Source organism: Podarcis vaucheri (assembly GCF_965113315.1).
Source record: "Podarcis vaucheri genome assembly, chromosome: 3".
Lineage (NCBI taxonomy): Eukaryota > Metazoa > Chordata > Lepidosauria > Squamata > Lacertidae > Podarcis > Podarcis vaucheri.
This window is the reverse complement of record NC_138761.1, coordinates 70543768-70556327: the sequence shown is the minus strand read 5'-3', so window position 1 is coordinate 70556327 and position 12560 is coordinate 70543768. Positions and strand designations below refer to the sequence as shown.

The window sequence follows — 12560 nt, the reverse complement described above, 5'->3', positions numbered from 1 at the left end:
TGTCACATCAAAGTTGCATTTTGTGTTTCTTTGTGATATTTATAAATGAATGCTAAGGTTATCTACTCAGTTGCATTGAAAAAATGCAACTTATCATGGTATTACAGACAAAGTAGCAGGCAGGTAATCATAAAATGTAATTACTTTGTTAATTAGTATGTTACTGAGCAGCATTCAAGACAGGAACTAAAAATAAACTCGCATTCAACTTCAAGCTATAATAGTATTGGAGCAGCTACTAGAACAAATGTTAGCCAGCTGTTACCTTGAGTAAGAAGAGAGATATGACAAAAATCAGATTATAATATTAAAATTATCATATTGAATTCCAGTTATCTATGTCACCCCTGTGACACAAAATAAAAGCATAGCTAGACAGGTAGACCATGACTAGAGGAGATGATGCCACATTCAGGGCTCATGCTTATTGTTTTAAGAGATGGTAGGAAATAAAACAGTGGCAAAGGCTGCAGTGAATTTTTCTCTTTAAATAAACTGTTGCTGTCATCAGTACCTAAACAATTTGGATATAACTTTTTCATCCACTGAGTTAGAAAATCTGACCAACAACAAAACTGAGAGTTTAATTACACTATGCCTACCAAACTGATGATGTACACTCAACAGTCTTCTTTTGTTTGGATTTTCCCCCCTTGCAAAATGGTAGGAGAAAATGTCAATTAATATAATTTTTATTGTTCCACGTAGCAAGAAAACATATTTGGGGAGCTTTAAATATATAGGATACTTAATTCCCAACATTTATTTTAGCAAGAAGATAATATGATTGCTTTGGGTTTCACACTATTTTTAATAAACACTATTTAGACTTTCCAACATAGACTATTAGAAAAACTGTGGGGTGAAATGGAACATAAAACATCATTACTAATAAACAAAAAGTAAAACTTGCAGCAGTATAAAGAAGACTAAACCGTATGAAGGATGTCTACAGATTATATACTCCCACAATTCATTTTCAAATGATTTTTGTGAATGCTCAATCTGCTAGGATGACAATCCAGAATATTTGGCTCAAATTGCTTTTTAAAAGACTTCCAGAGTGTTGAGGTGTAATGCCAACATGTTAGGGCTTTCAAAATACTTGTTTTCTGTAAATGTAAAACTTGCAAAGTGACTGAGGCTGCTATCCTACGTGAGAATCAGCCCCATTTAACTCAGTGGGACTTACTTCTGGGTGCACATATAAAGATTTGTGCTATAAGGTAGGTGAAAAGGTAAGAAGAGGAATCTCAAACTTCCAAACCTATACTGAAGGTTTTTCAACAGCTCAGTAGATTCTGGCCCAGTTCAGTAAGATGATCCATAGCATTTTGTGACAGCTAAAGGTTTGTAGTCCCATTGGTGATTGGACTTTGGATCTGGTGTAAATTTACTCCAGCTTAATTTACATCACTTTGCTTTATGCCCCTTTCTTGTGCGTAAGGATTGCTCCCTTAGCCAATATCCTGAGCAGGACTGACAGCATTGGTTTAATTTTTTTATACATCTCAATAAATACTATTCTGCCTCCCAGATCACAACGTTGTGAGTCCCTTTCTCACCCATCATATCATCATATGTAACATAATTTATAAATTATTCCCTTGCTAACTTCCCAAATGCATTCCCCCCTCTATTCCTTTTTTTATATGTCAATTTCAGTTTCTCATTTAAAAAAAAAAAAAATTCTCAAGGAAACTAATCAGGATTTTAGTTGAGATTTTTCCTAATGTACAATTTTTTGTATAGGATTTTGCCTAATATACTATTTTTGCAAATAATTTTTCCTGATATAATGCATGTTCTTATGCTATTTTTGGAATTACAATGGTACCTCGGGTTACAAACACTTCAGGTTACAGACTCCGCTAACCCGGAAGTAGTACCTCGGGTTAAGAACTTTACCTCAGGATGAGAACAGAAATCGTGCAGCAGCAGGAGGCTCCATTAGCTAAAGTGGTACCTCAGGTTAAGAACGGTTTCAGGTTAAGAACGGACCTCCAGAACGAATTAAGTTCGTAACCAGAGGTACCACTGTTTATGCATTTATATGCACACTTCACCCTAGAATATGCATCCCTAGCTGTAACCAAGCTTTGTTCTTAATTTATTATTTGTGTTTTGTCTGGAGGAGGAAAGACAAAAACCTGGGTTTGGTTGAAATGCTAAGCCTTACTATGGCTTAGCCCAACAATTAGTAAAGCAGTAGGGCTGTGGGAGGAGCACTGTAGCTCCAATCTTTCCTCCAGAAACAGGCACATTTGCTCATTTGCGCTAAGCCACTGGAACCCTGTGAATCATACTGTCCCCTTGCTAGCACATGTATAAATGAATACGGAACAAAAGGTGTGTGCCTCAAACTAAGTTCTGGACCATTACAAATCATAGTGCCTTATATCCAGGGTAGTGTTCTCTTATGAGACTCCATGGCATGATCTCTGACCAAACACCTTAAAAAATGAATATAAAAAGTTCCATTTGTTCACATATTTCTGGAAGGTTTTTGAGCATTGAAGCCATCTATGCTGTAAGGATTTTTTTTTTTTTTTTGCGGGGGGAGAGCTATCCTAGGCAAACTCTCTGACCCAAATCCTACCATTGTTTGAGGATATAAGCATCCATATGATTACAATAGATATTCAACCACAGCACAGAAGTAGATAAATTCAAGGAAGCTTCTCTCACACGGCTTTGTTTTGTAATTATCTTCTTAGCATAGAAACAAAGTTTTGGCTTCCAGAATGCTTGATTACTAAAAGAAGCTGACCCAAGAAAATGCATGCTCATTAAAATTCTGCATATATACAACTGTGCAGAATACTAATTGGCTTGACTCAGAGAAACTTGTACAAGAGGGCAGTACATGTAAGGAGTATGGTACTTAGATCAACATACTGTAAGTACTTGCATTTGCATTAGGTTGGTAATAACCAGTTTGGAATAGAGACCAGTTGCCCACACTTCATCGCTGTTGTACCCATTTAACTGTGATCACCAACATGCTAATGCAGCAATGCAGCCAACATGCACAGGATTCCTTTGTAAATTACATGCAGAAGGATTCTACATGGAATTTCACGAATGAAAATTAGACAGATGGACCTGTGCGCATGCCATATGCAACGTGGAAGCAGAAGACACTGACTGTGGAGGCATAGATGGTTCTCACAAACCATAGTCTAGCACTATGTGGATGAGCCTCCATGAATCAAATGAAACATCGAGCTTGCACATTCCACACTCCCATCTCCCGTGCAGACAGCAGAAGAACATCCACATAAGTTTTTGCTTTTAAAGACGTTTGGCTTAGCATTATGTACAAAGCAGTGATCCTGGTTTAAAACAATGGTTCGTTAACAAGGCAAATTTATGATCCATTGTTTGAAGCTGACACAGCAGAGTGTATTTTAAGCCAGGATTCCTGGTTCATTAAACACATTTCGTCAAACTCCTTATGGTGAAAGATATATTGACAGAAGTAGCAATGGACTGTCAGGCCTGGCCTTAAGAGCCATGAGGTTCAGATATGGATGGGGGCAGTGGATCGTACCCTCAATCACTACCTGACTGCCCTGACTAGCAGACCACCACTGCCTCTGCTCACACCCAGCCATCCACCACTGTTGCCACCTCCTCCTACCTGCCCGGCACTAACTTGGCAGCACAGTCCCTTCCTCACTCTGAAGAAAAAGTTACTTCTAAAAAGTAAATCTGGCACTGTTGTGTCAAAACGGCAGCACCTCAAGGTGCTGTGTGACCTTGCTCATGATACCTCACTCTGAGAAAGGGCACTTTCCTCAGAGTGAGAAATTGAGAACTTACACCACAGGAGTGAGCAAGTAGTAAAGGAGTCAAAGCACTGAGGAGGAAAAGGTGACATGGTCCACCCAACTCTGGCAGTGCAATGTTTTGCATCAGCCCTGAGAAATGAAGATTATTCCTGTCTTCAGAGTTTCATTGACTTTAGAACTCCTCCTCAAAACTAATTTGTACAAACTGCAGATTAAAGAATCTGGAACATATGCTATTTGCTGATCTGCTGAAGAACTCTGACTTACAAAGACACGTGTACATATAGTCCAGTAACCATTACAAAAGTTAAACAATGCTATGCTGTATTAGAGCATAATCAGCAGCAAACTGTAGGATTTCATGTATCCATTGTTAGTGATATGCAGAACAGACCCACAGAAATATCAACAAACTTCACTAACTTTAGTCCATGCATTTCAATGTGTCTTCTACTCTGAGTGTGACTTAGTTGGATAAAACCTATGCTTTCCATCTTCTCAGACCTGACGAAAGATCCTACTATTATACAAAGGTAGTCAGTCTCCAAGATGTCATACCCTTTTTGCATTGTTATTACAGACCAATGCAATTATTATTTTGAAATTTTACTTTGGGTGAATTGTCTACACTCATTGAAGCCTAACTACTACAGACGAAAAGAAAGGAGCTCTGTCATAAGCATTTTCACATAGACAAGTCTGTCAGTCTGAAATGTTTGTTACAGTCCAGGCAAGTTGCCAGCATTTCCACTCCAATACATTAATTGGTAAAAGGAACAAAGATTCATTCTACAACAAGGAGTGTTTATTTCCCTTCCTCTCTCAAGACAAAGAAACCCTACACAAACCTGAAGAAACTTTATGCATGTATTTGAAGTTAACATACTTGGGAACACATCCATTACATTTAAAGCACAAGATACCTTTTATTCATGTAGCCCTGGTACAGCAATAGTTGACATTAGTTATTCAAGCTTTTATGGGTAATTCATATGTCACAGAGGTGGTGGGACAAATGAGTTTCATATACTGGATTAGGCTGCTTGCAGAACAAGAGGTAATTCTGCTCTCCCCAGGGAGGTTCCTAATTCTCATTTATTACCTATCCAACTGCAGCTCCCCACCCAACCCACAGCATCCCATGCTGTTCCGCAGGATCCATTGATTCCCATGAGCATCCATGAGGGTATGGTTTTGTGGCAAGCAGGTAAGCCCATTCCAAAAGTAAAAACCAAGTCACAATATGTAGGATCCAACCAACTGTGAATAAAGCTCAGCCCATTTTCTGGTTGTCTGCACATGGTTATTGTACTTATATGTGTATCTATAAATACAGTTTATTGTAAGCCACTTTGAGATCTTTCAGATATTAAGCGGTCTATAATTCGATACAACAAATAAATATATAAATAAAGCTGAGGACTGCTGCTTCCATTCCTCTCCTCTCCAGAAGTACAGACCAGAACAAAGCAAGTCAGTTCTGTAAAACCCTCCAGCAGTTTGCCTACAACAATTTGTGACAGAGGGAAACTAATGTTCCCTCATTAGGAGAGTAGTGTGTAAGCACTGGACCTAGAACATGATAGTGAAGAGTCACTGCATACAAGAAATGACCACCCCTTTGCAAGAAGGATTTTGCTCACCAAATTCAGGGCACGTTTAGTATGTGAGAGGCCTTAAAATTTGCTGGAACTCAATTCCAGTGTAGACTTTGTGACATCTCCATCCTATATACTGAGTGCTGCAACCAAAACAGCACCATCCACACATGAGATATCAGCAGTGCTGGTGAATCCTGAGATCTGCAGAAGTACAAAATGCTTTTTGCTGCCTATGTTTTTTTAATCAACAACCTAAAAATTAAACAATGACAACACTGTTTATGTGTGCAGCTGCACAAGAGGGAGGGGTAAGACACTGAGAGAAAACATATGTCATACACTTTTGATTTCGTCAATTGAGTTTGAAAATTTTGTGAATAACCTCACATACTGTATAGTGTATATACTGTATTCATGTTCACTCTGCTATTCTTACAATAATATTACTATTTGTAATACAATCAATTCAAAATTATATGGATGAGAGGGATGAGTGAATGAAAGGTGAAGGCCTACAAGGTTGTCAAAGAGGAAAAGCAAGTTTCAGCAGTGGCTGATGGCTACCTCAAACAAGCAGGACTTTGTTTTAATATTTCAGGGGTGGGGGCGCAGATGTGGTATTAACGGGTGGTTGTGCCTTCTGTCTCAGAGGAAGCACAGGGAAGCAAGGGGGAGCCAAGGCTTGCAAGGCAGGAGGTTGCTGCTACTCACCTTCACGGCCTAGGACCCTTGTACCTACGGAGAGCCTCAAGGTCCATAAATAGCAACACCCTAGTGGTCCCGGGCCCTAAGGAAGTTAGATTGGCTTCAACCAGAGCCAGGGCCTTTTCAACTCTGGCTCCGGCCTGGTGGAACGCTCTACCACATGAGGCCAGGGCCCTGAAGGATCTGCTTTGTTTCCACAGGGCCTGTAAGGCAGAGTTGTTCCACCTGGCCTTTGGCTTGGAGCCAATTTCATTCCCTCCCCCTCTTTCTTTTTTCTTTTCCTTTCTCCTCCTGCAATGAGGCTACATTTTAATATTTTAATGTTTCAATATTTTAATGTATTTTAAATTTGTTTTTAAGTTGTATTCATTCAACTTGTTTTTATTATTGCTTGTTAGCCACCCTGAGTCCAGCCTTGGCTGGGGAGGGCGGGGTATAAATAATAATAATAATAATAATAATAATAATAATAATAATAATTACTCTACAGGGAGGTTCTTGTATGTGCGGGGTGGCAAACAGCACAGGCTAGAAAGTGATGTTGCTATCAATGTAGCTTGCTGGAAAGCTCTTCTTGCTCTGGGCAGCTTCCACACTTGGAAAGGAAGAACTTCCAAGGGTGTAGATCCAATTAGCTGACAGTCAGCCTAGTCTGCATCTTCAAGGGCTTCTAGCCATCAATTCTCAGCCAGAAAGGGTTTTTGCTCTGGGCAACTACCTAGCTAAGTTGAAGCTTTGAAGGAACAAAAACTAAAGTAGTGAAATGTTCAATGGGGAAGAAGCAAGAGGATACAACATCCCACACAATTAACATTTTATTGTGGCGTCTCACTCAGTCCTTCTATTTTCAGTTAAATCATCTGAATGCCATCACATCTGTAGCTAAAACCATACAAAAGGAAGGCATGAGCAGACCTATTAACACAAAAAAATTACTAACACCCACAAAAGGCGGAGAACCCCAGAAAAATTCATATGAGTACTGAACATGTTCAGTACACACAGAATGCTGAATGTGGGATGGGGGGAGGACTTGAATAAGGTATACTGAACAGCAGTAGAATGCAACATTTTATTGTAGCTCTAACTTGTCTACACTGCATTTAGCAAAGAAGGAAGGCACTTCCTACAGAGCCCAAGTACAGTCATACCTCAAGTTGAAATAGCTTTGGGTTGAGCGTTTTCGGGTTGTGCTCCACGGTGACCCGGAAGTAATGGAACATGTTACTTCCGGGTTTTGCCGCTCGCGCAGATGCTCAAAGTGGCGTCACGCGCATGCGCAAAAGCGACGAATCATGACCTGCGCAGGTTGTGTTCGCTTCAGGATGCGAACAGGGCTCTGGAACGGATCCCGTTCACATCCAGAGGTACCACTGTACCTTTTTGCTGTAACTTTATACAAAATAACTATTTCATATACCCACAGGTCACATCAGATTCCCCTTTGTGACACACAGTCTGTATATTGTGCATTCTTAATAACTTAGAACATCCAAGTTTCCTCAAATGGCATGGAGATGAAGTTACAAAGTTAATGCCCTCCTATACACTTTATTGTATTTTAACACAAGAGCCTGCTGTATCATACAAAGGTTCATCATATCCAACATCCCACATCATATCCAACCTCCCACAGCAAGGACTTCTGCTAATGCAGTGGGGCTTCCCTCTGCTCTCTCATGCACTTCAAACTGGCTCTGGGAGTTTAGGAGAACTCTCAGCATAGCACACAGAGGAAGGAGAGGAAAGATCTTTCCGTTGGCCAAACAAAAATGTTTGTGTTGACAGAAAGGCTGGAAAAGTATGATATTGAATTTCTCCTGCATCTTTTATCTTTGTAAGCCAATTCAAGATGTGTAAAAAGCAGGATATACATTAAAAATACATATAAATATAAAGAGACTCCAAAGCGACCAACTCTCATTGGAATTAATATAAGCATTTGTTACATTAGCATAAAATATTTGCTTTCATATATACATAAAACTTAACATACCCCTTTTAGTACAGATATTATTATTACTCTAAATTACCATCCGTCTCCCACTTTTTCAAAACACAATTGCCCAACACCACCAAATCATCCACAGATTTATTAGCATAAAACAAACTTGCCACAATGTTTTGAACAAAGAGTACAATACTACAACTGTATACATTTACAGAGGCTGATAAACATACACCTTAACCCATCCCCAAATCTACCAGTTTAGGCTGGATAGCCTGAGCATTCTTTTTCCTTGGGATAAAGTTTTGCACTTCATTAAATAGCCATCCTTAAATAAGGTTAAAGAACACTGTTCCTGGCTTTAGAGTACTGTACAAAGAAATATCTATATCTTTGTTTTTCTTTCCCAAACTTACTATGCTTCCATGCTAAAGGTTTATAGGCAATGACCTTACATTACATTATTCCAGGAAGCAAGCTCTAGTACATAAAACATGGGCAAGCAGAAAAAGCTGGTGGAACTATGCAGAAACTCTCCCAAATAGAGCATTTACAGGGATGTAGAGGGGCTGAATCAGCTCGGAATCACATTACAGCATCAGATCTGATTCCAGCCTGGAGCACCAGCTCCAGAGTAGGACTGTGGACCCATCTTCTATGCCAGTCAACTTGAGCAGGAAAGGTCTGGATGGCCAACATATTTTTTTAAGGTATTTACTACAATATGCCAGAAAAGTGCACTTGAACAAGAAATCTGGAATTCTGGTTCTCTCACCAGTTGTATCTTACATGCCAATGCTATAGCACATTACTTGGATCTTCTAAAGAGGCCCTGCTCTGGAATCCATCTAAAAGGCAGACTATTTTAGCCTCCACCAGGAGCCCTGTCTTTTTTGTAGCAGCCCTGATACTATGTAACTCTCCTAAGAAAAGTTAATTAGCATCCTCCCTGCTGGCTTTCTGAAGGGAGGTAAACACTTTTAGTTTCAGTTCACCCTTGAGATCTAATAATTGCTGTGTTCACAGTTTTTTGCTGTACAATACTGCTACTTTTCTTTTTTGTTGGATCTTTCTTTTGTATTTTGTTATGCTTTACCTTTTGTAAACTGCTATGAGGAATGAAAAGCTTAAAATTAAACAGGTAGGCTTTAAGAAAGTTGACAACAATCTAAATCACCATTAAAATTATTCTAGAGTGATTCATTCTGTGGAATTATAATGCAAAAAGAATTATACAATAGGAGCTAAAAAAACCTTACTACTTGCATAAATGAAAGCACCAATGTTAAAGCCAGAGAGCTATAACAAGACAGCAATTTAAACACATGAGATGATACGTAACTGGATTCCAAACATAAGACAAAACATGCAGCCTGAGCCTATGCATGTTTACTCATAAGTAAATCCTATTGTGTTCAATAGGGTTGACTAGCAAGTGACTGTGCATAGGATTGTAGCCCTTATTCCACACAAATGCTACCCTATGAACAGATGCAACTTTTATGCTTAAAGAGGAACAATGATAAATATTAGTACTGCTATTAGAACGGTTCTTCTATTAAGTGGATATAGAGAAATAAGTGCAACACTAGACACAACCTTATCACCTATCAAGGTACTCTCTGCAATAACTGACACAACAGCTATTGTAAAATTAATGCAGCCCTCTCTTATAAGAAATTTTGTCAGATTTAAGTGGACAGCATAACTGAGACTTTACTCTCTCCAATGCAGGCTTTTAAACACACTTTTTAAGGTTCAGAAAAATTATATTTAAAAAAAAATGGGAGCAAGAAAAGAACAAACGAATGCTCTACCAAATTGGGAGGGGGGGGAGAGATGCTTAGAGGATGGAGGGCTCCCTCCTACCTTGGTGAGCTGCGCTATTTTCTTGCTCATTTTGAGATGGAGATCCTGATTATATTCCATGCCGAGCTGGGAGGAGGCGGCCGAGGAAGTGGAGGTGGTGAATTTTCCAGCGCTCCCCGAGGAGCTGCCGCTGTAGTAGTGCTGCTGCCAGCTCATCCCTGGTGTCGCCATCTTCCACAGCAAAGAAACCCTGCCAACCGTTCTGCCAAGCGCCGGGAGGAGAAGGGCGAGGGTGACACGAAAATAGGGACGGGGGAGGAGGAGGGGTTGTTGAGGTTGCAGGCGGAGGAAAAAGACAAGGATAGAGATGGAAAGCAGCTAATGCTGGTGGCAAAGAGGACGGCGGGGGGGGGGAGGCGAGGGGGGGCAGGTCAAACTACCTCTTCACCTCCCCCCCCTCCAGTCCCCGCTGCTACCTCCTCCTCTGACTCACAGCGTCTCCCCTCGTCCCCCTCCCGGCCTTATTTGCCACTCTGTCTCCTTCTGCACCATTTTCCTTCGTGGGGAGGGGAGGCGGGTGAGGGACCCACAGACTCCCCGCTCCTTGCCCTTCCGTTCAGGTAAGGGAGGAAAGGATGGGGCGGTCGGGGAAGGATCTCCTGAGGTAACCACAAGCAGCCCCCTGCGGGCTCCTTAGAGATTCCTGCTGCCGTTTCCTTTTTAAACCTCCCCCCCTGGGGCAACGGATAAACGAGCGAGGACGGGGGGGGGGGAGCGCGCGTCTCGTGCTCTCCGTCCCCGTCTCCCCCTCACAGCGGCGCCTTTCCTCCTCCCGTTCTGGGAGCGGTGCTCCCCGCGGGACCCTTTCCCGGGTCCCGCGAGGGGAAGGGGAACCCGAGCGAAGCGCCCCCCGCCGTTTCTCTCGCACGAGGGGGGGGGCTCCTCTTCCCCTCCCGGAGCTCGCCTAGAAGACAAGCGAGCAAAGCGTCCCCCCCCTCCAAGTGAGCGACGCTGACTGTTGCTACCGAAGCCGACGCTGCCCGCTCGGCGCTCTTTGGCCACAAGAGGCCAACGCTCCGTTACCAGGGTCTCGGAGAACTGTTTACGCCGCGCGCGTGGCGTCATTTCCGCCGTCCATCCTTCTCTCTCCCCCCCCCCCGCGCGCGCCCGCCGCTGTCAGTTCCCGCCCCTTTCAGTACCTCGGAAAGGGACTTAATTTTAAGTCGCGCACGCGCAGATGCGCTCTCCAGGGTGGTTAGTTAAAACCTTTAGGCGCGCTAAGAGGGAGGCGCGAGAGAGCGCCGTGTGCTGTTAAGACCCACAAGAAGCGGCTCTGAGGAGACGGCTCTATAATAAGCAGTGCTCTCCCGCGCTGGCGTCATGAGCGCGGGCTGCAGCAACGGCCAGGGCGGACCCAGGAGCAGGTTGGGTGGCGGTTGTTGGGCTGCTTCCCGCCATTGTTATCCTTCGTTGGGAACGATTGCAAATCACCTCTCTCCGAAACATACACATCTGCTCAGAACTCCAGAGATTCTTCTCAAATTATAGTGCACATATACACTTATGATAGCGAAAGATCGAAATAAGGAGAGTCTGCTGGATCAGGCCAGTTGTCAAGATCAGATCCAACATCCTGTTGTCACAGCGGCTGGACAGTTTCCTGTGGACACACGAGCCAACTCCTAGGGGCCGAGGTCCCAATAAAATATATGAGCTCCCCGCCCCAAGTTAATGGGCATCACCATTCATCTTGCGATCAGTTATGTGAGGCTCCCCCAATATTTTATATAAGTTGGTACCCCTGTCTGTGGGAAACAAGCAAGCCGGATTCAAGCCCAAGAGCTCTTTCTCCTGTGGTTTCCAGAAACTGGTATTCAGGATCTGTGGAGGCAGAGCATAGCCATCATGGCTGGAACCATCTCCTCCATGAATTTGTCTAATGCTCTTTTAAAGCCATCCAAGTTGGTAGCCATTAGTGCCTCCTGTGGGACTGAGTCCCATAGTTTAATTATGTGCTGTGTGAAAAAGCATATTTTTTAATAAAAATATATCCACCCTGACTCTCCCAACACTCAGCTTCATTGGATGTCTATGAGTTCTAGTGTTATGAGAGAGGGAGGGGGAAATTCTCTATCCACTTTCTCCATACTGTGCATAATTTTATAAGCTTCTATCATGTCACCTCTTACTTGCCTTTTTTCTAAATTAAAAAAGTCTCAAACATTGCAGCCTTTCTTTATAGGGGAGTTGCTCTATCCCCTTGATCATATTGGTTGCTCCTTTCTGAACCTTTTCAAACGCTGTGAGGCGACCAGAACTGTACACAGTCCAACCACTTAGCCTCCATATATGCAAGAGGAGAGGGTGGTAAAGGTCATACTTAGGTCTTCTTAGATATACTGTATATCACACACAGAACATATCCATTTCAGAACATGTGGCCTTCCACAAGGTCGTCAACCAATTAAAAAAAATGAAATCTACTGAGCTAATATTGTAATGATGGTTCTCTAAAATACAAATTCCTTTCAAGTAAGAGTTTTAACTTTCTAACCTTGGGAAACCAGCACAGGAATGAAAATCCATTCATGATTAGTATGCATTATACAGGAATGGACACAGCACTAAATAATGTGCTAATTTATCTAAGCAAAAATGAGTTAATTTATGTTTAAATAAGCCAATACCGTACAAGAGGAAGGA

At 42.0% G+C, this 12560-nt stretch overlaps 1 protein-coding gene across 7 annotated transcripts in view; it reads right to left on the bottom strand.

Moving 5' to 3' along the window:
• Positions 1 to 10930, bottom strand: part of FAM184A (family with sequence similarity 184 member A) — a 65435-nt gene extending 54505 nt beyond the window's left edge. For 4 of the 7 annotated variants that reach the window (XR_014217806.1, XM_082216049.1, XM_082216047.1 and 1 more), the window contains exon 1: positions 9918 to 10930. Coding sequence is in view for 6 of the 7 variants with exons in the window: in XM_082216049.1 (XP_082072175.1) it covers positions 9918 to 10088 (171 nt within the window). In the remaining variant the exon portion in view is untranslated. The remainder of the gene's footprint in view (positions 1 to 9917) is intronic. The other 3 variants (XM_082216046.1, XM_082216048.1, XM_082216045.1) reach the window with 2 other exon arrangements.
• Positions 10931 to 12560: the final 1630 nt, after the last annotated feature.